The sequence below is a fragment of the Mesoplodon bidens genome, assembly GCF_964165515.1.
Source record: "Mesoplodon bidens genome assembly, chromosome: 6".
Taxonomy (NCBI): domain Eukaryota; kingdom Metazoa; phylum Chordata; class Mammalia; order Artiodactyla; family Ziphiidae; genus Mesoplodon; species Mesoplodon bidens.
The window spans coordinates 84999137-85022160 of NC_138162.1; the positions used below are offsets into that span (position 1 = coordinate 84999137).

Sequence of the window (23024 nt, forward strand, 5' to 3'; positions counted from 1 at the left end):
ATAATCCTTGGGTACACCTCTTTTTGACAGTGTTCTGGTATGGCCCTGACAAGGGCTGCAGGTATCTTTTGCTGTATTTCTGAGCTCTGGATAATTTGTCTGAACAAGAGTTTTTTTTAAAAAAAAAAAAAAAAACAGGAAAGAATTTTGAAGTGGATACTTTTGCTACTTAACAAGTCAAACTCCCTCTTGATTCAAAGGCAGGCTTTTCTCTATGAGGGAGATGGGGCTCTTGGCTTACCCTTTAGAGCAATGGGGACGGGTTCCCCAGTAGTTTTTATTTTCCCCAAAATTTGGAACATAAGCTGCAATGTGACGAAGAAAGGGAAAAATGAGAATGGGGAGGGGACATAAGGGATCAGAAATAAGTAGTATTCCTTGAAGAAAAAATTCAAAATTCAATCAGGAAGGCTGAGCCTTGGAAAAGATGCCAGGAGAGGTCACAAGCCACCACCACCGCCGCCCTCCCGGACCCCAGGAGTGGTCATGAGCTGCCTAAGCCACCATGATGTACTCCGGGGGCGTACCTGAGCTGTCATCGCCACCAAGAACCCCAGGAATGGCACCAGCCATCACATCTGCACACCCCATAGTAAGGGGCTAATGATCAGCACATGCTGAGGAAAGAGGCAACAGGCATCTCTACTAAAAACAGCCCTCGCACCAAATAGATTAAACCCACACAAGCTACACAGGGATGCCCTCACATATAAATAGCCCTCCAAGACCACGGTAGATAATTATTTCTCCTAAACTCACAGAGTAAGAGAAATATAAATAAAGTAGGGGAGGAACCATTCCCAGTTAAAAGACCAAGAGAATTCCCCTGAAAGAACAAACAATGAAACAGACCTCTTCAGTCTAATAGACACCAGTTTCAAAAAGGAGATAATGAAAATACTGAAGGAATTAAGAAAGGCTATCAGCAGGAATGCAGAGTACTGTAAAAAATGAATTAGAAACTATAAATAGGAACAAAGAAAAATTAGAAAACTCGTTTGAAGAGACAAAACTGAGCTAAAGGCATGAATAGCAGAATGAATAATGCAGAAGAATGAGTAAGTGACCTGGAAGATAGAATAATGGAAATCACCCAATCAGGACAGCAGACAGAAAGCCAAATGAAGAAAAAAAAAATGAAGGCAATATAAGAGACCTATGGGATAATATACAGCATGCCAATCTATGCATAATAGGGATTCCAGAAGGGGAAGAAAGAGAAAAGGGGATCAAAAATGTAATTGAAGGAATTATGGCTGAAAACTTCCCAAAACTAAAAAAGGAAACAGATATCTAGGTACAGGAAGCACAGAGGGTCCAAAACAAGATAAGCCCAAACAGACCTACACCAAGACATATTATAATAAAAATGGCAAAAGTTAAAGAGAGGATTATAAAGGCAGCAAGAGAAAAACAAGGAGTTAATTACAAGGGAACCCCCATAAGGCTATCAGCTGATTTCTCTAAAGAAACATTGCAGGCCAGAAGGGAGTGGCAAGATACATTCAAAGTCCTGAAAGGGAAAAATCTGCAACCTAGGATACTCTACCCAGCAAGATTATCATTTAGAAAAGAAGGAGAGAGAATTTCTCAGACAAGCAAAAACTAAGGAATACAGCAGTACTAAACTGATCCCAAAAGAAATACTGAAAGGTCTTCTCTAAATAGAAAAGAACTAAAACTCTATAGGAAAGAGAAAATCACAACTGGAAAGTAAATCACTTAAATAAGCCAGACACAGATTTTTTTAAAAATCAAAAAACTTCTGTGAAAGTGATGATAATAACTATAATGAACAGCAAAAGGATGAAGATGTAAACTAAGACATCAAAATCATAAAATGAGGGGAAGGAGAGTAAAAAATGTAGATTTTTCCCTCCTATAATGTGTTTCAGCCTATATGACTCCCAGTCTAAGGCAAGTAGATATAGGAAGGGGTTAACATACTTGAAAAACAGGCTAAGCACAAATCAAAAATGTACAGTAGATTCACAAAAGCCAAAAAGAAGAGAACATAAATATAATACAAAAGAAAGTTATCAAACCACAAAAGGAAAAACAAAAAGAAAGGGACAAAAAAGAAATATAATGGGACAATGGGAAAACAAGGTTTAAAATGGCAATGAATACATATCTATCAATAATTACCTTAAACGTCAATGGACTAAATGCTCCAATCAAAAGACAGAGTGGCAGATTGGATAAAAAAACAAGAGCCTACAATATGCCACCTACAAGAGATCCACTTTAGGGCAAAGGGTACACATAAATAGAAAGTGAGGAGATAGGAAAAGATATTTAATGCAAATGGAAATGACAAGAAAACGGGTCACAACACTCATATCAGACAAAATAGACTTTAAAACAAAGGCCATAAAGAAAGATAAAGAAGGACACTATATAATGATAAAAGGACCAATACAAGTAGAGGATGGAACACTTGTCAACATATATGCATCTAATATAGGAGTACACAAATACATAAAACAAATACTAACACACATAAAAGGAGAAACTGACAGGAATACAATAATAGTAGGAGACTTTAACATCCCACTCACATCAATGGACAGATCTGCTAGACAGAGAATCAATAAGGCAACCGATTTCCTAAATGATACAATAGAACAGTTAGACTTAATTGATATTTTCAGGACATTACATTCAAAAAAAACAGAATACACATTATTTTCAAGTACACATAGAACATTCTCTAGGATTGACTACATCCTAGGGCACAAAACAAGCCCCAACAAATTTAACAGTATAGAAATTATCTCAAGCATCTTTTCTGACCACAATGGCATGAAATTAACCACAGGAAAAGAAATTAGAGAAAAATGATGAAATGGAGACTAAACAACATGCTACTAAAAAACTAATGGGTCGGGACTTCCCTGGTGGCGCAGTGGTTAAGAATCCGCCTGCCAATGCAGGGGACATGGGTTCGAGCCCTGGTCCAGGAAGATCCGACATGCTGCAGAGCAACTGAGCCCATACACCACAACTACTGAGCCTGCGCTCTAGAACCCGTGAGCCACAACTACTGAGCAAGTGTGCTACACCTACTAAAGCCTGCACGCCTAGAGCCTGGGCTCCACAACAAGAGAAACCACCACAATGAGAAGCCTGCACACTGCAATGAAGAGTAGCCTCCACTCGCAGCAACTAGAGAAAGCCCACATGCAGTAATGAAGACCCAACGCAGCCAAAAATAAATAATTAAAAAAAAACAACTAATGGGTCAACAATGAAATCAAAGAGGAAATTTAAAAATACCTTGAAACAAATGACAATAAAAACAACCATACAAAATCTATGGGATGCAACAAAAGCAGTTCTTAAAATTCATAATGACACAGACCTTCCTCAAAAAACAAGAAAAATCTCAAATAAACAACCTAACCTACCACTTAAAAGAATCAGGAAAAGAAGAACAAATAAAACCTAAAGTCAGCAGAAGGAAGTAAATAACAAAGATCAGAGAGGAAATAAATAAAATAGAAATTAAAAAATAATAGAAAAAAATCAATAAAACCAAGAGCTGGTTCTTTGAAAGGATAAACAAGACAGGGCTTCCCTGGTGGCACAGTGGTTGGGGGTCCGCCTGCCGATGCAGGGGACACGGGTTCGTGTCCCGGTCCGGGAGGATCCCACATGCCGCGGAGCGGCTGGGCCCATGAGCCATGGCCACTGAGCCTGCGTGTCCAGAGCCTGTGCTCTGCAGTGGGAGAGGCCACAGCAGTGAGAGGCCCGCGTACTGCAAAAAAAAAAAAAAAAAAAAAAAAAAGACTGACAAACTTCTGGCCAGGCTCATGAAGGACAAAAGAGAGAGAACCCAAATAAACAAAATAAGAAATGAAAAACGAAACACAACAACTGATGTTGCAAAAATACAAAAAATCATAAGGCAATACTATGAACAATTGTATGCCAACAAGTTCTACAACCTAGAAGAAATGGACAACTTTCTAGAAACACAGAGCTCACCAAAATTGAATCAAGAAGTAGATAATTTAAACAGACTGATCACCAGAAGTGCAATAGAATCTGTAATCTAAAAACTGCCTACAAACAAAAGTCCAGGACAGATGGCTTCACAGCTGAATTCTACCAGACATACAAAGAAGAATTCAATACGGATCCTTCTCAAACTCTTCCAAAAAAATTGAAGAGGAGGGAACACTCCCAGAGATATTCTATGAAGTCATCATTACCATGATACCAATAAAAGACAAAGTCACGGCCAAAAAAGAAAATTACAGGCCGATATCTTTGATTAATATAGATGCAAAAATTTTCAACAAAATATTAGCAAAACAAATCCAGTAACACATAAAAAAGATCATACACCATGACCAAGTGGGATTCATCCCAAGTTCACAAGGATGGTTCAACATACACAAATCAATGTGATGCACCACATAAACAAAAGAAAAGACAAAAAACACAAGATCATCTCAGTACATGCAGAAAAGGCTTTTGACAAAATTCAACACCCATTTCTGATAAAAACTCTCCAGAGAGTAGGCACAAAGGGAACCTACCTCAACGTAATAAAGCCCATGTATGACAAATGTACAGCTAACATCATACTCAATGGTGAAAAGCTGAAAGCATTTCCTCTAAAATCAGGAACAATTCAAGGATGACCACTCTCATCACTTTTATTCAACCCAGTTTTGGACGTCCTAGCCATGGTAATCATAGAAGAAAAAAATAAATAAAAGGAATCCAAATTGGAGAAGTAAAACTGTCACTGTTTGCAGATGACATGATACCATACCTAGAAAATCCTAAAGATGCTACCAGAAAACTACTAGAGCAGCTCATCAGTGAATTCGGTAAAGTTGCAGGATACAAAATTAATACACAGAAATCTGTTGCATTTCTATACACTAACAATGAAAGATAAGAAAAATAAAGGAACAATCCCATTTACCATCACATCAAAAAGAATAAAATATTTAGGAATAAAACTACCTAAGGAGGCAAAAGACCCTGTACTCAGAAAACTATAAGACACTGATGAAAGAAATCGAAGATGACCCAAACAGATGGAAAGATATACCGTGTTCTTGGATTGGAAGAATCAATATTGCCAAAATGACTACACTACCCAAGGCAATCTACAGATTCAATGCAATCCCTATCAAATTATCAATGACATTTTTCACAGAACTAGAACAGAAAATTTTACAATTTGTATTGAAACACAAAAGACCCCAAATAGCCAAAGCAATCTTGAGAACGAAAAACGGAGCAGGAGGAATCAGAATTTCTGACTTCAGACTACAGCAAGGCTACAGTAATCAAGACAGTATGGTACTGGCACAAAAACAGAAATATAGACCAATGGAACAGGATAGAAAGCCCAGAGATAAACCCATGCACCTATGGTCACCTTATCTTTGACAAAGGAGGCAAGAATATACAACGGAGAAAAGACAGGCTTTTCAATAAGTGGTGCTGGGAAAACTGGACAGCTACATGTAAAAGAATGAAATTAGAACACTTGCTAACACCGTACACGAAAATAAACTCCAAATGGACTAAAGACCTGAATGTAAGGCCAGACATTATAAAACACTTAGAGGAAAATAAAGGCAGAACACTCTTTGACATAAATCTTAGCAATATCTTTTTGGATCCATCTCCTAGAGTAACAGAAATAAAAACAAACACAAACAAATTGGACCTAATTAAACTCAAAAGCTTTTGTGCAGCAAAGGAAACCATAAACAAAATGAAAAGACAACCCATAGAATGGGAGAAATATCTGTAAATGATGTGACCAATAAGGGAATGGTCTCCAAAATTTACAGTTCATGGAGCTCAATATCAAAAAAACAAACAACCCAATCAAAAAATGGGCAGAAGACCTAAATAGACATTTCTCCAAAGAAGACATACAGATGGCCAAGAGGCACATGAAAAGATGCTCAACATCATTAGTAATTAGAAGAATGCAAATCAAAACCACCATGAGATATCACCCCACACCCGTCAGAATGGCCATCATCAAAAAGTCTACAGACAATAAATGCTGGAGAGAGGGTGTGGAGAAAAGGGAACCCTCCTGCACTGTTGGTAGGAATGTAACTTGGTACAGCCACTATGGAGAACAGTATGGAAGTTCCTTAAGAAACTAGAAATAGAGCTACCATATGATACAGCAATCCCACTCCTGCATATATACCGAGAAAACCATACTTGGAAAAGATACATGCACCCCAATGTTCACTGCAGCACTATTTACAATAGCCAAGACATGGATGCAACCTAAATGTCCGTCAACAGATGAATGGATAAAGAAGATGTGGTACATACATACAGTAGAATATTATTCAGCCATAAAAAAGAATGAAATAATGCCATTTTCAGCAACATGGATGGACCTGGAGATTGTCATACTGAGTGAAGTAAGTCAGACAGAGAAAGACAAATATCATAGGATATCACTTACATGCAGAATCTTTAAAAAAAAGATACAAATGAACCTTTTTACAGAACAGAAACAGACTCACAGACTTAGAGAACGAACTTATGGTTACCAGGGGAAGGGTGGGTGGGGGTAGGGATAGAGTGTGAGTTTGGGATTGACATGCACACAGTGCTATATTTAAGATAGATAACCAGCAAAGACCTACCGTACAGCACAGGGAACTCTGCTCAATATTCTGTAATAACCTAAATGGGAAAAGAATTTGAAAAAGAATAGATACATGTATATGTATAACTGAATCACTTTGCTGTACACCGGAGACTAACACAACATTGTTAATCAACTATACTCCAATATAAAATAAAAATTTTAAGGGGGGGAATATAATAAAAGGTATTTATGACAAACCCAAAGCCAAGATAATACTCAGTTTTGAAAAGCTGAAAGCCTCCCCGCTAAAATCTGGAGAAGGACACGGATGCCCACTCTCACCTCTTCTATTCAGCATAGTACTGGAAGTCCTAGCCACAGCAATCATACAAGAAAAAGAAATAAAAGTAATTCAAATTGGAAGGGAAGAGGTAAAGTTGTCATTATATGCTGATGACATGATTACATATATAGAAAGCCCTAAAGACTCCACAAAAAACTACTAGAACTGATAAACGAATTCAGCAAGGTAGCAGGATACAAGATTAACATACAGAAACCAGTTGCATTTCTTTACACCAACAATGAATATCAGGAAGGGGAGTGTAAAAAAACAATACCTTTCAAAATGGCACCCCCAAAAATAAAAGTCTTAGGAATAAACCTGACCAAGGAGGTGAAAAACTTATATGCTGAGAACTATAAAACATGTAATAAAGGAAAGTGAAGGTGATTCAAAGAAATGTAAAGATATTCCATGCTCTTGGATTGGAAGAATTAGTATTGTTAAAATGGCCATACTACCCAAAGCAATCTACAGATTTAATGTGATCCCTATCAAATTACCCATGAATTTTTTCACAGAACTAAAACAAATAATCCTAAAATTCATAAGAAACCATAAAAGACCCAGAATTGCCAAAGCAATCCTGAAGAAAAGAACAAAGCAGGAGTCATAACCCTCCCAGACTTCAGACAATACTACAAAGCTACAGTAATCAAAACAGCATGATATTGGCACAAAACAGACATATGGATCAATGGAACAGAATAGAGAGCCCAGAAATAAAGCCACACATCTACAGTAAATTAATCTTCGACAAAGGAGACACAAATATACAATGGGAAAAAGGTGGTCTCTTTAGTAAGTGGTGTTGGGAGTGTTAGACAGCTGCATGTAAATCAATGAAGTTAGAACACACTCTCACACCATACACAAAGATACTCAAAATGGCTTAAAAACTTAAACATAAGATGTGACACCATAAAACTCCTAGAAGACATCATAAGCAAAACATTCTCTAACATAAATCATATCACTGTTTTCTTTGGTCAGTCTCAAGGCAGTAGAAATAAAAACAAAAATAAACAAATGAGGGGCTTCCCTGGTGGCGCAGTGGTTGAGAGTCCGCCTGCCGATGCAGGGGATGCGGGTTCGTGCCCCGGTCCAGGAAGATCCCACATGCCGTGGAGCGGCTGGGCCCGTGAGCCATGGCCGCTGAGCCTGCGCGTCCGGAGCCTGTGCTCCGCAATGGGAGAGGCCACAACAGTGAGAGGCCCGCATACGGCAAAAATAAATAAATAAATAAATAAATAAAAATAAAAAATAAACAAATGAGACCTATCAAACTTACAACCTTTTGCACAGCAAAGGAAACCATAAACAAAATGAAAAGACGACGTACAGAATGAGAAAAAATATTTGCAAATCATGCAACGGACAAGGGCTTAATTTCCAAAATATAAGAACAGCTTATATAACTCAACAACAAGAAAAACAGATAACCCAATCAAAAAATGTGCAGAAGACCTAAATAGACATTTCTCCAAGGAAGACATACAGATAGCCAATAGGAAAATGAAAAGATGCTCAACCATTGCTAGTTACTAGAGAAATGCAAATCAAAACTACAATGAGGTACCACCTCAAATCGATCAGAATGGCCATCATTAAAAAAGTCTACAAATAACAAATGCTGGAGAGGGTGTGGAGAAAAGGGAACCCTCTTACACTGTTAATGGGAATATAAGTTGGTGCAGCCACTGTGGAAGACAGTATGGTGGTTCCTTGGAAAACTGAAAATAAAACAACTATATGATCCAGCAGTCTCACTCCTGTGCACATATCCAGACAAAACTATAATTCAAAAAGATACAGGCACCCCTATGTTCATAGCAGCCCTATTCACAGCCAAGAAGACATAATGTTCATAAATAGATGAATGGATCAAGAAGATGTGTGTGTGTGTATATATATATATATATATATATATATATATATATATATATATATATATATACATACACACACACACACACACACACACACACATAATGGAATACTACTCAGAGCCATAAAAAAGAATAATGCCATTTGCAGCAACATGGATGCAAGCAGAGAACATCATGCTAACTGAAGTAAGTCAGAAAGAGAAAGACAAATACCATATGATATCACTTATATGTAGAATCTAAAATAAGACACAAATGAACCTGAACCTATCTATGAAACAGAAACAGAAATCGGGAACATAGAGAACAGACTGGTGCTTGCCAAGGGGGAGTGATGGAGTGGGAGGTTGGGGTTAGCAGATTTAAGCTTTTCTACATAGAATGGATAAACAACAAGGTCCTACTGTATAGCACAGGGAACTATATTCAATATCCTATGATAAACCATATGGAAAAGAATATATAAAAAAGAATGTGTATTGGAAAAGAATATATAAAAAAGAATGTGTATATATGTATAACTGAATCACTTTGCTATACAGCAGTAATTAACACAACATTGTAAATCAACTATACTTCAATAAAAATTTTTAGAAAAGGGATCAGAAATAAGTAGGATTCCCTGAAGAAAAAATTCAAAATTCTTTCAAGAAGGCTGAGCCTTGGAAAAGGAATTTGGTTCTAGATGGTATATGATAGGATAAAAATAATTGAGAGAACCAGTTCTTTTGCCAGAGCCTGGAAGGTAGATAATTAAAGAAGGCTATTTAAACAATTACTTTGCTGATACAAGTGGTCTGTGTATCTGTCTCCTTCTATGAATTGCCTTTTGTTTTAATTTCCTTCTTTAATGAATCCATTTACATATAACATAGTGGTTATGTATGATCGTGAGTAGCAGTAATTACCACCAACATATTTACAGTTCCCTTGAATAATGTCATTAACTCCTCAAGACAAGCTGAGAGGTAGGCATTATTGTAATATTTAGTTAACAAATGGGAGAACAGAGACTGTGAACTTGCCCACTGGAAATGCTAAAAGCATAACACAAATCTAGGTCCTCTGGCTTCAGAGCCTATGCCATGTCCAGTAATCTCAATGACACTATGAGGGGGAGATCATAGATTGTAAAGGACTTCATATTTCAGGCCAAAGGGCTCAGAATTGAGAAAGGAAATGGACTTCCAGGAGGTTCTTAGAGGGATCCATTAAAGCAGTGCTTCTCTGTGGAACCCTGAAGAACACCAGCTAAATAAAGAGCAGATAGAGAAGCCTATAGACAAAGCTTCATTCAAGTCTACATACACATGAGGTTTGAATCCACTTGCATCAAAGGTATCAAGTCTCCAGCTGCTATAAAGTTTAAGACACTAAACAACCCAAGAAATAATCAACCCTTACCTTGCAATCTTAAAAGCAAGTTCTCTTTTCTAGTGTAGTTCGTCCGAGTAGTCCTTAAAGCTGTGAGCACGGGGTCTACCATTCCATCCCTCAGCTGCTAGTGTTGCTTCTCAACACTTGCTAGTGACATTGCCCCAGCTTCATGAGTGAGATTTTCATTGTAGGAAGTTAGGAAACCCTGCTTTGGAAAGAGAATGGGAAGAAGAAAAAAACCAATAAACTATTTAAGAATTAAGTGGGCTGTAGTTCTCTTGTCTATAAAATGGTAGATACCACTAAGGTGTTACCCCATGCTATATAGTTCCTACCTGTATTTGGTTTGCTGAGAAGTGGTAGCAAATGCTGAGTCTGGGGCTTTTCCTACAGTTTCCAACTCAAGGCCATGTGTACTATAGCATACATTAGCAAACATCAGAACATATGCTTTGATGGAATCCAGTTGACCAAAATTGATTTATAACCTGTTACTTTTTCTTTTTTAACAGAGAAAAATCTTTGCCGGAAATGCAGTGAAAACTGCAAGACGTGTACTGAATCCGACAACTGTACAGAATGTAGGGAGGGGTCAAGGTAAGAGAGTGAAGGATTTCATCAAGTAACACAGCCCAAGGACTTCTCAGTATAAATTAAAAAAAAAAAAAAGTAAATAGATAACCCTTTTATAAGTCACCCTTGGTTTGACTCCCATTCAAACACTTGATAGCTATTTGCATTATCTCTACCATTTTATGTGAAAAAATGGATACCATCTTGGCTAAGGAAGGTTTATAAACCAAATAAAATTCCCTTTAGAAAAGATGGCTCAAATACAAGTAAATAAACGGCCATTTGAGAGGCCTGCTTCAGGCTTTTTGACCGGTAGTACATCAGTCAAGGATTACTGTGTAGGTAACACCAATGAATTATATTTAATCCCCATGATTCATTCCTCTGATGGTCGAAACTATTCTCTTATCTTTATTATTTCTCTCAGTATAGCCAATCATTCTCTTATCTTCAGCACCTCAGGCTGATTCCATTATGCTATGGTATGCACATAGATTTAATACCAAGGGATATTTTCCTTGAATGGATGAGATTTGCACATTGCTAAAGCCAGATAGTTGATAGATCCTTTGAGAGAATAACATGCAGCTCAAATGAACTAGGTATTCTCTTGATATCCTTAGAGAAGGTCAGATCATTCCACACTGAGTGAGGAGTTGGACTCTGGGTTTATTACGTAGAGCTAGAATTGTGCTCCATTGCTTCCCTTTCAAGAATCAACAGTACCTCTATTTTCACCTTTGACCAGAGGTGAAATATGCAGGGTCCAGGCAGTTTTTAGGCAGGTAATTCTTTGCATTAATTAATAGTGGAACATCATTTTTATTTAGATTAATTGATTATCCATGGCTTTCTTTTTTTCCCCATAAATGCATTCAGTGTCAGTTTGCTTAGCACCTTTTACCTCAGGACTTCAGTTTTGTTAAATATCAGTCTGGTCGGCCTCCTACTGCTTTTTGTAGAAGGAGCAGATTGGCATAATGAAAAGAAGGAAGATAAATGTGAGCTCAAATCTTTCTCTGCCATTTATCAGCTGTGTGATTTTGGCCAAGTCACTTTGCCCCTCTTGAGCTCCGGTTTTCTCATCTATAAAATGGTGATAGGGGGGCTTCCCGGGTGGCGCAGTGGTTGAGAGTCCGCTTGCCGATGCAGGGGACACGGGTTCGTGCTCCAGTCCGGGAAGATCCCACATACCGCGGAGCGGCTGGGCCCGTGAGCCATGGCCGCTGAGCCGCTGAGCCTGCGCATCCCGAGCCTGTGCTCCGCAACGGGAGAGGCCACAACAGTGAGAGGCCCGTGTACCACACACACACACAAAAAAAAGCGATAATAACCCCGATGTTGCTGGATTATAATAAGGATTAACTGTTAACATTTACAAAGCACTTATTCCAATATCTGATACTGAATTGGTCCATGAGAAATAAAAGATTAAGATTATTCTCTATATTTCTTAGGGAACATTTGATAGAGTAAGTTAACCAGTGCTCTCCAACAGAAGTATGAGAACCATATGTTATTTTAAATATGTTAGTAGCCACATTAAAAGGAGTAAAAAGATACGGGTGAAATTTATTTTAATAAAATATTTAATCAAATATATCCAAAATATTTCAACATGTAATCAATGTAAGACAATATAAAAGATAATTAGTGAGATCTTTTATATTTTCTTTGTTTGTAGTACCTAGCCTTCGAAATCTGATATGTATTTCACCCCTAAAGCGCATCTCAATTCAGACAATAATTTTTTATGAGAAATACTTGATCTGTATTTAGATTTTATAAAATTTAGTTGAAGTAGATCTTTATATAGCCAAGTAGCTCCACACTTACTCAACAATTTGCCAATAACCGAATCAAGTGCCAATTTGTAAAATTTTAGAATGAAATTAACAAAAATAAAATAAAATGTTAAATTCTGTTCCTTGGCCACACTAGCCACATTTCAAGTGCTCCCGAACCATGGGTGCTAGAGCGTGTGGGACGGCACAGGTCTAACCTGGCTGGCTTATCCCAGAAAGAACCCAGGAGTTCACGGTACCAGGTTTGTTAGGCTTGCCACCCCTGTATTTTGGAACCAGCAGAAAGCATCATGGTTCACAGAGACTGCTCTGCTGCACGTCCCACTTAGTGCATTCCCTCCTCACACAGTGCAGCCTCTGTCTCCTGCTGAATAAGTGCCAACCTCAGAAGTAATGTCCTTTATTAGAAAAACGAGGCAGCTTTTTAAAAAGTTTGATAAGTTTTTTGGTAGTCCTGTTTCCTCCCACAAAAGGATTCATTTGATGCACTGTTGCCTTTTTACAGCTCTACAAAAAGGAAAGGGATTTTCTTTTACTGGCTTTTTAAATGACAGCTCTCTGGCCAGTAGAAGATCTATGAATGAAATACAGTTTCTGTCTCCTTGAGGCTCCCTGCGTTTTCCTTAGGGGCTTCTAGGGTTGGCCATTTGGCCTCAAGAGACCTGTAAAATTTTAAATACTGGCTAAAAACAAACAAAAATATCTATGCATAAAATACTAGAAGGAAATGGATTAAAATGTGAACAGGACTGTTTGGGATTCTTTTTCAACTACTTTGGTTTTTGGCCTTTCCAAATTTCTTTAAAGAGCATAGGGAAAAATAAATGTTACTTTTTTTAATAGTATGATCCATATTCAAAACAGTCAAGTAAGATGTGAATTGGAACAATATAGAGAAATATATTTTTTATAAGAAAATAGAAAGCATTTGACCCTGTTGCTTAGATACCCATTTTCTAGTATTGTCTATTGGGTGACATAGGATTATGGTAACAGTCTCACTATTGAGTTATTCCATGAGTAAAATATGTATATTAAATGTTGTAAATTTTATGTTTTGTTTTTTTTTTTGCGGTACACGGGCCTCTCACTGTTGTGGCCTCTCCCGTTGCGGAGCACAGGCTCTGGACACACAGGCTCAGCGGCCATGGCTCACGGGCCCAGCCGCTCCGCGGCATGTGGGATCTTCCCAGACCGGGGCACGAACCCGTGTCCCCTGCATCGGCAGGCGGACTCTCAACCACTGCACCACCAGGGAAGCCCTGTTTTTAATTTTAAGCATCAGTCTGTAGACTATGAAAAAGCTCATAGCTGATAAAAATTAGAAGAAAAAAATACACATTCCTCATTTGACATTCTAGCAACTCATTAGGTAATGCCTAAGAGTGCTATTTAGAGAAAATATGACACAGATAACACCTAAAAAGACTAAATAATAGTATAACTAAGGAAAATCGAGATGTTTGGAGAAGCAGTAGTATAAGTAGATAATTTTGCCAAATTTTTCATTAGAGTTAAAATTAATAAATCAAGCAATAAAGGCAAAAGTATATTAGAATTCTGTTGTTTTGACAGGAACCAATAGAAGAACTAAAATCAGAAACACTTAAAATCAAAAAAAAGGCTATTCCTGGGAGTTTGAGCTGGGGGTTGGGCAAGGATAGTTGTGCGCTTTTATTCAGCTGTAATTCATTTTACCATGTGTTCCTACTACATTTATAGTTACAAAACTACTTTTAAGTTTATTGTGTAGTACAGGGGTCCCCAACCCCCGGGCTGCAGACCACAGTTCCTGTTAGGAACTGGGCCGCACAGCAGGAGGTGAGCGGCAGGCAAACGAGCGAAGCTTCATCTGCCGCTCCCCATTGCTCGCATTACTGCCCCCCCTCCCCCATCTCATGGAAAAATTGCCTTCCACGAAACTGGTCCCTGGTGCCAAAAAGGTTGGGGACCACTGGCATAGTAGGTCTAGGAGGTCTGGATATCAGGGACTTGGTAGGCATATTGTTAGCTAAGGTGATTGTTTGAGTCAATGAAATACTTTTTAAAACCTCCATGTCGTAAAATGTTAAGAAGAAATGTGTCAGCCAGTCTAATAATTAAGAGGAATGTCCCCAAAGCTTGCAGCTACAGACATAATTTTAGGCACAGAGAAGCATTATACGCATTGGGATGAGGAAAAATAAAGACTGCAGGGGCTATTTCCTATGCTTCGAAGCTTTGCCAAAGCCACTGGTCTCTGGGGGGAACTATATTTGTTACATATGGCATTGGGGAGTCATGACTTCTTTGCCTGATCACAGCAGTCTGTGTCTGTGTCTTCAGCCTGCAGGGATCCCGGTGTGCTGTTGCCTGTGAGGATGGACGGTACTTCAACGGCCAAGACTGCCAACCCTGCCACCGCTTCTGTGCCACCTGTGCTGGTACCTTCTCTCCCAGTCCTCTTGTTTATTCTTCTGGCTCTGGTTTGGCTTTTGTTTACCTGTCTTTATCCATCACTCCTGCAAACCCATATGATATTTTTAAAATAAATGCTGGAGAAGCATGGGTCTCTTCTGATAACCATGCATGTATTCTCAGAAGTCAGTCATCAGTAGCCCATGCTCATTGAAAACTTAAATTTCCCAGTGATACCTCCTTTGCTTTCCAAAGAGATTTGATGTTTTTGGCAAATGGGTTCAAGGTAAAACTGGAGCATTATTTTTTGCAAAGAACATAAGGAAAAGCACAAATGTCATAATTATTAAAATTACAACCTATTAATGCCATTTTAACCAACTATGCAAGAAGCAGCCCATCATGCAACCTCTTCTGAGGTTTTGTTTCTGTCTTTGGCATCTGTCTTGCTTTTAAGGAGCAGGTGCTGGTGGGTGTATTAACTGCACAGAGGGCTACTTCATGGAGGATGGGAGGTGCGTGCAGAGCTGTAGTATCAGCCATTACTTCGACCACTCTTCAGAAAATGGATACAAATCCTGCAAAAAGTAAGTGGATCCACCCCTTAAGCCCTAGTGTTTGGCTACCGGGTTCCTTATTTGACTGCCTTCATAAATAATATGAAACAGAATTATTAATGAAAAATAAGGTTCAAACATTTACCTGTGGACACTGTGCTGAACCTTTAACCCAACTGATTTTTTTTTTTTTTTGCACCTCGGAAGAACTTTAAAACCTCTAAAGTAATATTTCTGTTTCAAGTGCATGCTCTCTCCCCTTTAAAATCATAGTCTAGGGCTTCCCTGGTGGCACAGTGGTTGAGAGTCCGCCTGCCGATGCAGGGGACGTGGGTTCGTGCTCCGGTCCGGGAAGATCCCACATGCCGTGGAGCGGCTGGGCCTGTGAGCCATGGCCACTGAGCCTGTGGTCCGCAACGGGAGAGGCCACAACAGTGAGAGGCCCGCGTACTGCAAAAATAAATAAATAAATAAATAAAAATAAAATCATAGTCTACCTGCTAGGCTTTCTTTAATGTTGTCAAACCTAGCAGTTATTGTAAGAAAAGATTTTTGTGGCATCTTCAAAGGGAGAAGATTAAGTTTAAGACATTAAGAGGTTGGTAGCAAACACATCTTCTTCTGTGCCTGACGTGCAAAAGGATGATAAATTGTACATTCTCCCCTTAGATGTGACACCAGCTGTTTGACATGCAACGGTCCAGGGTTCAAGAACTGTACGAGCTGCCCCAGTGGGTATCTCTTAGACTTAGGAATGTGTCAACTGGGAGCCATCTGCAAGGATGGTGAGTACAACTGCTCATTTTGATCTTCTGAGCAAAGTGTGATCTTTCTACGTTAAGGTCTAATATATTTCCACTTGAAAAAGAAACTATCAAGCGTGCCCCAGATAGGACACACCCAATATCTTGTTGGCGTTCATTCATCTCGAACTCCTACCCTCAATGGGTTTGGTTTTTTGGTTGTTTTAATTGCGGGAAGAACTAAAGCATCCACTAACCAAGTTGGCACTAGTCAATTTTTTTTTACGTAGTAAACTTGGTTCTTTACAACTTTAGAGTTTTGGGTTCACAGCAAAATTGAGCAGAAAATGCAGAGAGTTTTCATATAGCCCCTGACTACCCTACGCACATACACAAACACACACACAAACACTCCCATTATCCGTGTCCCTCACCAGAATGATATGGATACCTACATTGACACATCATTATCACCGAAGTCTATAGTTTACATTAGGGTCCACTCTTGGTGTTCTATGAGTTTGGACAAATGTATAAAGATAAGTATCCACCATTGTACTATCATACAGAACACCTTCACTGCCCTGAAAATCCTCTGTGCTCTGCCTGTTCCTCCCTCCTTCCCTCCCCCTGCCCAACCCCTGGAAACCACTAATTTTTTTACTGTCTTCATAGATTGGCCTTTTCCAGAATGTCATATAGTTGGAATCATATATCAAACACTAACTAGAAAAGGCTACCTACTGTATTTTTTCCAGTCTTTTGGCATATGTACTTTTCATCGGATTTTTAAAATACCCTCTACATGGAGTTTTGTATCTTGCTTTCTGCACTAAGCATTAGATAAACATTATCCTATGTTTTCACGAAGTCTTCAGAAACTTCATTTTTAATAACAGCTTAATATTCTATCATGTGGAGATGCCACAGTTTATTGCCACTCTCCTCGTATTTGGATTGTTTATAATTTTGATATGTAAATAACAATCAAATGGTATCTGAATCTTTCATTAAGGTGTGATAGACAGGCATCTATCTAATGACAGAACCAACTACAGATTGGTTCTAATGTTAATGTTGGTCTATTTTTCTTTGCATTGCACCAGTGGTTCTCAATCAAAATGCCAGGACCCCAGACCTTCCCCAAAGGTTCATTTAAATTGGTCTTGGGGTACAGTTTGAGCACTGATAGCTTTAGAATCTTCTCAGGTATTTGTAATGTGCTGCCATGCCCCCTGACAATTTGGGAAATACCAAGTTCTATCACTTTTCTAGCCTCAGTTTCCTCATCTATAAAATGAATGAATTTAAATTATTCCAACTCCAGCCTTTTGTGAACTTTGACTCTCGATATAATTCATGCAGAGAGGGCCCTAAAATTTGTGCCTAAATTTTATGCAGACGTGCATCTCAATGATTTAGAAAGAAATTGTTTTGAACCATCGTTGTTCTAAACATCTTTGGACTGTTAGGAAAATAAAAAACTATGCATTTGGAACAGTTTTCCCCGATAAAATCATTTCCCTGGGTTTAATCTTTGTCTTCTTTTGAATGGTTCCTCTTCTGGAAATTTCACAAGAGGCAGAAGAGTGCTGTGGTTGGGAGAATGTGGATTCAGGAGTCAGAATACTGTCATTCATATCTAGCCTCCAGACCTTGGGCAGGTTATGAGCTTTTCTGGGCCTCACTTCCCTCATCTGTAAAAATGAGAAGGATAATGCCGTCGACCTCATATGGTTATTCTACAACTTCCCGTTAGGAATCTGAAACATCAAAAAGATCTGAGCGTGCAATGGCATGCATAGGAACATTATTTATGGTCTCATATCCACAGAGCATCACAGATGACTTTGCATCTTCATAGCTTTTCTAATGTATGATTGATCTGGCAGGGACAGGCAGACCTGCTCAGGCTCTGTGTTCAAACTTTTCATGGCCAGGGCTAATTCTCACCACACAACATGGAGGTGAGAAGATTGAGGGATGGCACCCCAGGTACTATGTAAGTATCACCTTTTAGTTACCAGCCAGTGCTCCTTACCCTTACTTGAAAAGATGGTTCCCCTATATCTGAATATGATCAGAAGTTTTGTAAGTTAGTAACTGAAAACCTAAGGAAGATTTTTAAGTGATTGACACAAACGATCCACTATGACTTGAAATTTTCACCCATAGCACTTGGTACCAGGCATTTCAAGGTTTGTGATGCTTTAACGGCTTTCCCTAAACCACAGTAAGCATGGAATAATTTATGCCAATGGCACTTTGGTAGAAGTGGAGTGTCAGGATTGCAGGCAAAAGTGGAAAGTGAAGAACCATGATTTGTGATGAGTCCATTTTCAGGTCGGTTAAAGAATGAGATCATTGATGGCTCACCAGGCTTTTCAAATCACGTGGCAGTTGCATTCAGGGATGTGCTATTTATTTTCTTTCAACTGTCATATTTCAGTGATTCTAAGACATACTTTTTTAATATATTTTAACAGCTCTGGAGTCAGATGCATCTTATAATTCATGGCAGCTTACAACTGCTTTTGATCCACAGGTTGATGTGACATAGTTGTCATCGCCTGAGACTTAGTCACAGATATGTCTAGTCAACTGAGTTAGGCACATGATCACTCCTACTTGTGTTGCATTTAATTGCACTTCATAATAGCTTGAAAAAGTTAAACTATTTCTCAATATTCAAAGGAAGAATTATTACATAAGCCCAGAAACAAAACAGCATGTTATATAAATTTAACTAATACTTTCAATAAGCATAAAACTAATATTCTGATAAGAGGCTATTGTGTCACCATTTAATATGAATTTTTTTCTTGGTAGTACTTAAAGTAGTGGTGCATCTGAAATCCAGTGTCTTGGATTCAGTGAAATATAGTATAAATGACTGTATACACTCTGCTCTAGGTAACTCTGAAAAGAAAAATTCCTTGCCTATATTATTATTGATTTCTAATTTATTCTTTTTCTAATCTTTTTTTTTTCCTTTCATAAATGGATACCAATCACATTTACCATTGGACTGCAATATCTCTCCTTGAAAACAATGCTGTTGACTGAAATCACTTCGGGTGGACCAAATTTCTTCCTGTTGACTGCTCCTGAATGATCTCTTCCAATCCCCTCAATCTGCCTCTCTGGCCAATCACAACCTTCTTCCGTGTGTGTCCATCATGCTGCTCTCGTCCTCAACTTCCCCTCTCTCTTGCTGACTTCCTGGAAAAGCAACGGAAGAGTCCTGGGCGGAAGGAGGCTTCTGTATGCTAGTGAAAAAGAACAATCTGTGCCAACGGAAGGTTCTTCAACAACTTTGCTGCAAAACCTGTACATTCCAAGGCTGAGCTGCCATCTAGATTTCTTTGTTCCTGTAGACTTATAGATTACTCCATATTATTATTAAAAAGAAAAAAGCAAGCAAAAAAAAAAAAAAGCAAGCCACCTCTCTCTTTCTTGCTCTCTTTTTCTCTCTCTCTCAAATTTGTGCAGGGAGATGGTGAACTGTTTTGTCAGAACTTAAATGGAAAAAAAAAATAAACCTACAACAAGCCTACCTTTTATAACTGGGTGTTTAGTGCTAAACAGCCAGAACCACAGAGACAGTATTGTATGACCAAAGCATTTGATGCCAAAATTTGACGTTAAAGTAATGATTTGATTTCCTGCCCTGTTTTTGAAGGTCCATTTTTTTTCCTTTTGCATTTACTTGCTTGTTTCCCCTTTGAGATGCCTAAAAATATACCTTTCAAAAACATCACAAGAGCAGACATAGATCAAAATGAAACAGAAAGCTCCTGCATCCATCATTTTTCATGCTTGAGTCCACTGTTGGGGGAAATGGCAGAAAACTGGACCTAAGGGCATTAAGAACATCCCGCAGAGTTGTGTTCAGTGTCATTTGTCTTGGTTTTTCACAGTTGACCATTGATACTTTCCACACATAATTTACTTCATGCATTATGTGCTGGTTTTGGCATTATGCCCACTTGATAAGTCTGCTCCACTGGTTTCATCAGATAGACTTGCTGCTACTGGCTTTTCCATGGTAGATTCGGTTATTTCACATACAGCTGGTCAAATGGGATTGCTCTGCATAGTCAAAGTGGTGATGGACAGAATGCAAAGATTCACAAAATAGCTGAGACTGATCCAGCTCCCCCCAAATCCAGAGTGTTCACTTGTAAACCCTGCACAATCTCTCGGTGCTATTCAGCCATTATCCCCATAGCATTTTTTTTTTTTTAAGGCCATCAGAAATTCCATGTGTTGTAGTGGGAAGCATTTTGGATATGATGAAGAAAATTTCTTCCTGGAGTCAAAAGTTTCTAAAAGGTCCTGTATTTTTAAGAAATGGAATTTATTTAAATAATATTTAAGCTCGTGCCCAAGTTGGCCGGGCAACATTTTTCAATGGTGCTTATTAGAAGTTTTTTTCATCTTGTCATTTTAAGAAAATAAAACTGGAAATGGAATATGGGCAGCATGATTGTACCCTCCTGGTTCTGTTCTTTTCCCACTCTGTCCCTCTATAACCATGCTATGATACACCTGTCCACTGAATGTCACTGAGATCATCTGTTTTCTTGGAAATATCTTCACTGGTTTTCTATGACTCCCCAAACACATCCTGGAATCTAGCAGACTGAATTATGTGAAGACTGTTTGGATCAGTGGTCAAAAATGAGGAAACCTGATAGATCTTTTTATAACTCTGAGTTTCTCTGTTTAGGAGAGGATAGACTGATACCAAGTTTCTTCATGTTTCATATCAAAGCTCCATTGGTGACCTCATTTACTTTGAGAATGACCAGCCATCTTGCAAGCTTTAGGCTTCTGACAGCCTCACTTCCAAGATGTCACTGGCCTCACAGATGAGAAGAGGAATGATATCAATATAGGTTATCCTGGGAAGTGGATGCTAACTAAGGTCCCCATCCAAGCAGCAAGGTAGTAAAAAGCCTACCTTGAAAATATGCATTCCTAGACATCAAAGTTAACATTGAACCCTAGGTAAATAATGAGTATAAAGTCTAATGACCCTCTTAAGAGCATTGTAGTGATACTGAGTCACGTAATGATTCATATGTAACTAGGGAATCAACTGATTTTGTTGAGTAATTTTCCTCTTCATAACACTTCAGGCCCTTCTGACCCGAAGAAAGCAAGTTAGTCCCAGGTATGGCATGTAAAGTCTTACATTTAAAGGCACAGTCTCTAAGTGGACAAAAGCAAGTGAGAGCCTAAAGCAAGGTCAAGCAGATGGTGAAACCAGATTTGCCTGCAAAGAAATCCATTTAACTGAACCCACCCGTAATATATGAGGCACAAAGTTACTATGAAGGGAAAAATAAAAATGATGTCTGTGTTCTTAGACAAATAACTATCAATCTGACAGTCAAAATCATTGGGGTCTACGAACACGTGTTCCATTTCTCACTGACCATGCAGGCACACGTTGTGGAAATACTGGTTTAACTACTAGTGGTTATTGCCTCGTTTATCTACAGAATATTATTAACTAGAACATAATGCTTTCAAAGTTTAAGTTAATGTTATATATTATGTATAAATATATATATTCATAATGAGATATATGTAATGGATAGTACAAAGTTTGGAGACTTAACAAATGCTCTAACCTCTAGAGACAAAAGTCCTATCTTCTGTTTTCTTTTGTCTTTTGATTTTTCATTAGTGATCCATTGTTAAATCCAAATCCACTTTTACTGAAAAATACTGTACATGTGTAAAATGTTCAGTTGTTTTTTTGTAAAATATAGTAGAATGGTTGTAATTGATACTGGCCAAAATCAATGTTATTCCATATTTTATTTTTTCTATTAAATTAACCTAAGTTCCTGTTTATTTGATCTGTTCGTACCCATGTGCAAACATCTCTGAAAGGGCGAGGTCATGAGAAATTTCTCTGTTTCCACATAGATGCTGAATATGGAGGAAAGGGTGAGGTGAATGAACGATCTAAATAAAGTTGGGAAAAAGGGTGAGCAGAGGTGGGAACTGAAAAAAAAAGGAGAAAGTAACAGCAATAGAAGAAAGGATCAGTTTAGGTTTGGTCATGAATGTATGTTAAATCCCATTTTTAGTAAGCAGATTGTGAAAAAAATCTACAAAAGTTTGGTGCAGTTGCTATTGCATTGTACAGATGCCATGTCCAGTGAAAGGGCCACCTGGACCTGCTCTTTCCCTGGTTTCCCCCAGGGCATGGACTACTGCATACCTGCCAGTGGGTGTATGGAAGGGTGGGGACCAAGGGGTTGGGCACAAAGAGGTCAGGTAGCAGGGGCAGGTGTGAAAGCTGTTATAGAAGATGACCTTGTTCAATTGGCTAATATCCTGTGTATCATTGTTAGTTGGCTGTATCCCTGGATGCCTAGAAGATGACTTTTCTAAAATCAATGTCCAGTACATGCCACAGGGTAGGACTGTATAATTAGCAAAAAACAACCATGGATTATAGATCTTTGTGAACCCTGCTTGAGATGGTCACTAGCCTTGAAAGTTCAATGCCCTGTCTTTTGCAAAAAGAAATGAGAAATCAACAGAAGTGACACACATATTGCGCTCCAATTAGGTTTAAAGATCTGGGGATACAAAAAGGTATAAGAGAGAGCTACTGCCATGAAGTCCCATTACAGAAATGGAGAGACACTAATTTTATTGACCACTTACTATGTGCTGTACAATATGGGAATATAGAGTATATATATACTGATATAAATAT

General features: G+C 38.5%; 1 protein-coding gene across 2 annotated transcripts in view; it reads left to right on the forward strand.

Moving 5' to 3' along the window:
• The window catches only part of PCSK5 (proprotein convertase subtilisin/kexin type 5), a 467730-nt gene that overhangs the window by 308483 nt on the left and 136223 nt on the right, over window positions 1-23024 (forward strand). The window contains exons 17-21 of one of the 2 annotated variants that reach the window (XM_081236835.1): window positions 10717-10801; window positions 14908-15005; window positions 15437-15566; window positions 16206-16321; window positions 19511-22143. In XM_081236835.1, the coding sequence (XP_081092961.1) occupies window positions 10717-10801; window positions 14908-15005; window positions 15437-15566; window positions 16206-16321; window positions 19511-19626 (545 nt within the window). In that variant the 3' untranslated portion in view covers window positions 19627-22143. Of the gene's footprint in view, window positions 1-10716; window positions 10802-14907; window positions 15006-15436; window positions 15567-16205; window positions 16322-19510; window positions 22144-23024 lie in introns of those variants that run through there. The other variant, XM_081236836.1, reaches the window with a different exon arrangement.